This window comes from Myotis lucifugus, unplaced genomic scaffold (assembly GCF_000147115.1).
Source record: "Myotis lucifugus unplaced genomic scaffold, Myoluc2.0 scaffold_843, whole genome shotgun sequence".
NCBI classification, from domain to species: Eukaryota; Metazoa; Chordata; class Mammalia; order Chiroptera; family Vespertilionidae; genus Myotis; species Myotis lucifugus.
Window position 1 is genome coordinate 174830 of NW_005871891.1, and position 3755 is coordinate 178584.

The window sequence follows — 3755 nt, forward strand, 5'->3', positions numbered from 1 at the left end:
ACACACACACACACACACACACACATTTGAAGGTCCCCTACACATTTACACACACACACACATTTGAAGGTCCCCTACACACACACACACACACACACATTTGAAGGTCCCCTACACACACACACACACACACACATTTGAAGGTCCCCTACACACACACACACACACACACACACACTTGAAGGTCCTCTACACACACACACACATTTGAAGGTCCCCTACACACACACACTCTCTCACACACACACTCACATTCACACACACAGTCACACACACTCACACACACACACTCATACACACTCACACACATACACACTCTCACACGCACTCACACACACATACTCACACACTCACACACTCACACTCACACACACACACACTCACATTCACAAACACACACACACACATACACATACACACACTCACACACTCACATTCACTCTCACACACTCATACACACATACACACACCAGTGCTCAGGCCTGCAGTCCTGGTGCTCCTTCCACAGCGTTGCTCCCAGGCTTGGATCACTTGGAGGAAGGGCTCTGCTGGGTCCTCTCTGTTGACCTCTGACCCCAGCTCCCTGTCACACCTCTCTGGCTGCCTGTCTGTTTGGAGTGGCTCGTTTCTCCTGTAACAGCCTCTGGGTGGCAGAGAGTGCGTCTTCCTTCTGGGGAGATGCTAGGCCAGCACTTCAGCTGCGCTGGCAGCTCTGCAGCCTTGCCCCGCTTATCCCACGAAGCCTTTGGGGGTCGGCCTGGCCTCACCTGCTGCAGAATCCCTGGTCCGAGCGCCATATACAGAATGCCGTTCTGGGGTGCATCCCGAGCCCACGGAGGCCCTAGTTTTTTCCTCTTCACCTCTGACCTCCTTAGGGATTTGCCCACAAAGGAAACCAGAATCTCCTCTTAACTCTAAGCCTGGGAGACTCCGGGAAAGGGGTTTGATACAAAAGGCCCTACCTCTGCCCTGGCCAGTGTGGCTCAGTTGGTTGGAGCATCATCCCTTACACTGAAAGGTTGTGGGTTCAATTCCTGGTCAGGGCACATACCTAGGTTGCAGGTTCGATCCCCAGCCGGAGTTGGGATGCATGTGGGAGGCAACCTATAGATGTTTCTCACGTCAATGTTTCTCTCTCTCCCTGCCCCCTCTCCCTCCCTCCCTCCCTCCTCCTTCCCCTCCCACTGAAAATCAGTGAACATGTCCTTAGGTAACGATTTTTTTTGAAGATCTATTATGAAAATAAAATAATTTTTTAAAAAAGGAAAGAAGCCCTACCCATGCACAAGGTGGGGGCCGAGGGAGCAGGGGCCAAAGTCAGGCTCGCGTCCGGCCCATCCTTGTTCTCTCACTAAGGCCCTCGCTCAGCCGTGCCCATTGCCGAGCCCCACTCTGCTGCAGGCTGAGGGGGCAAGGCTTCCCCCACCCACCTGGTGCTTTTCGTGTTTACAGACCGTCCCAGCCTGGGTCTGTGGGGCTGTCCTCAGGCCCTGGACTGTCTAGATTTCCAGCAGGAGCCGCGTGAGGAAACAAATGTTTATCCAAGTGGGGTGGGGAGCCCGATCCTGCCACTGTCCCTTCATGTGGGGGCCCTTGCCTGCTGGTTGGCTCAGTGGATAGAGCGTCGGCCTGCGGACTGAAGGGTCCCTGGTTTGATTCTGGTCAAGGGCACATGCCCAGGTTGTGGGCTCGATCCCCAGTAGGGGGTGTGCAGGAGGCAGCCAATCAATGATTCTCTCTCATCATTGATGTTTCTATATCTCTCTCCTTCTCCCTTCCTCTCTGAAATCAATAAAAATATCTTTTTTTCTTTTTTTTTTTTTTAAAGAAAGAGCCTCAGCTTGGCTGTCACCTGCCTGCTCTGAATCCACAGAGGGAAGGCAGGGACCTGCAGCGCGCAGTGGGCAGAGGGCTGTGTGTGGGTTTTATTAGATGTCTGAAGGCTAGTCTGGGGTTAGGGCAGGAGGAGGGGCTGGTGCTGCTTCGTGGGCAGCACAGTGACCCCTTTCCCGCCACTCCCTTCTCCTAGGAAGCCATCCTACAGCGGTACCAGGTGAAGGGGGACCGCCTCCGCGTGTACCTGCACTACCTGCCCTCCTACTACCACCTGCACGTGCACTTCACCGCCCTGGGCTTCGAGGCCCCCGGCTCGGGGGTGGAGCGGGCCCACCTGCTGGCAGAGGTGATCGAGAACCTGGAGCGCGACCCGGAGCACTACCAGCGGCGCACCCTCACCTTTGCCCTCAGGGCGGATGACCCCCTGCTCAGGCTTCTGCAGGAGGCCCAGAAAAGCTGAGGCTCCTGGACGGTCCAGAGAACAGATATGTGGGACTGGGGTGGGGTTTTTTAGCACCAAATTAATTTTTTTAACTGTGGTTTGTACTGGCTTATTTCTAGCGTACGAATAAAGTATTGGATGCATTTGGTGTGGACTGGTGGTGCCGCCCAGGAGGCAGGAGCTCAGGAAGGTGGGGTGGGCAGAACCCCAGAAGGAGGTCTTGAGACGAGAGGCCATGAAGAGGGGGGACTGGGTGGGGGGGTGGCTTCAGCTGATCTGGATGGCTGCCAGGCCTGTCTCCAAATCCTGCACACCCCCCTCGCCCGCCTCCAAATCCTGCCTCCAAAACCGTCACACCCCTCCTTGCCAGTTTCTGAGTCCTGAATCTGCCTGCCTCTCCCTGTCCTCACTCCCCATTCTGCTGCCACGTCCTCTCCTTCCTGCCTGATGGTGTTCCAGGTCCACATGTCTGGGAGTGCCCCCAAAGAGGCAAATATGCAAACTTTCTGGAAATAATCTATAGCAATTTTTGATGGCGCTTCCTCTGTTCATTCCCAGCATTGAGGTCACCCTCTAGGGGTGAGTCACGCCTGCTGATAAGCTTGTTGACAAGGATGAAGGATCTCGGCCTGGAAGTGGGAGGGTTTTAAAAAGAATCGGGCGATGCAAGCCCAGAACGCCTGCCTTTGTCTCTGTTATTTGGTCAGCGAGTCCCTGGCCTTGAGTTTATTATCTAGGCAGGAAGACAAAACAAACTCGCAGGAGCAGCCAGAAGATCAAGTACGAAACAGTACAGCAGGGCAAAGCGATACGGGTGCGGTGGCCCCCGGGGCCCCCATGGGCTCGGGTCCAAGGAGTGGCCAGCACCAGAGGCCTGGTCATGGAATCTTGAGGCCAGGAAGGGACTTCAGAAGGGACTCCAGGCTGATGGCCTGTAAGGAGCCAGCAGAGACTTCCCAGTGCAGGGTGGCCCCTGCCACTGCCCCAGCTGAGCAGGGACCGGCATGCACAACGGAGACGGAGGCGCACAATTAAACGCACGCGGCACTCTTCACTCTACGTGTTAGTTTCGAGGTGTGGCTGACAGATCCTGGGTCTTGCTCGGGAAGCACTTGGGAGACAGGATGCTGGGCTTTGCTGAGTGATAAGAGGGAAGCATAAGGCAGAGGAGTGGGTGGCTCTTACTCTGCATCCCCTGGACTGAGAACCAGGAGACCTGGATGCAGAGCCGAGCTCCATTCATTCATTCATTCATCATTCATTCATTCATCTGAGGCTTATTGAGCACATGCTATGATCGAGGCACTGCCTAGATCAGTGATGGCGAACCTTTTGAGCTCGGCGTGTCAGCATTTTGAAAAACCCTAACTTAACTCTGGTGCCGTGTCACATAGAAATTTTTTGATATTTGCAACCATAGTATAAAAAAGATTTATATTTTTGATATTTATTTTATATATTTAAATGCCATTTAACA

General features: G+C 54.1%; 1 protein-coding gene across 4 annotated transcripts in view; it reads left to right on the forward strand.

The window, feature by feature from the left end:
- Window positions 1-2422, forward strand: part of DCPS (decapping enzyme, scavenger) — a 34213-nt gene extending 31791 nt beyond the window's left edge. For 2 of the 4 annotated variants that reach the window (XM_014448499.2, XM_014448501.2), the window contains 2 exons: window positions 1829-1942; window positions 2030-2422. In XM_014448499.2, the coding sequence (XP_014303985.1) occupies window positions 1829-1942; window positions 2030-2296 (381 nt within the window). In that variant the 3' untranslated portion in view covers window positions 2297-2422. The remainder of the gene's footprint in view (window positions 1-1828; window positions 1943-2029) is intronic. The other 2 variants (XM_014448500.2, XM_006106529.3) reach the window with 2 other exon arrangements.
- The last annotated feature ends 1333 nt before the right edge of the window (window positions 2423-3755 follow it).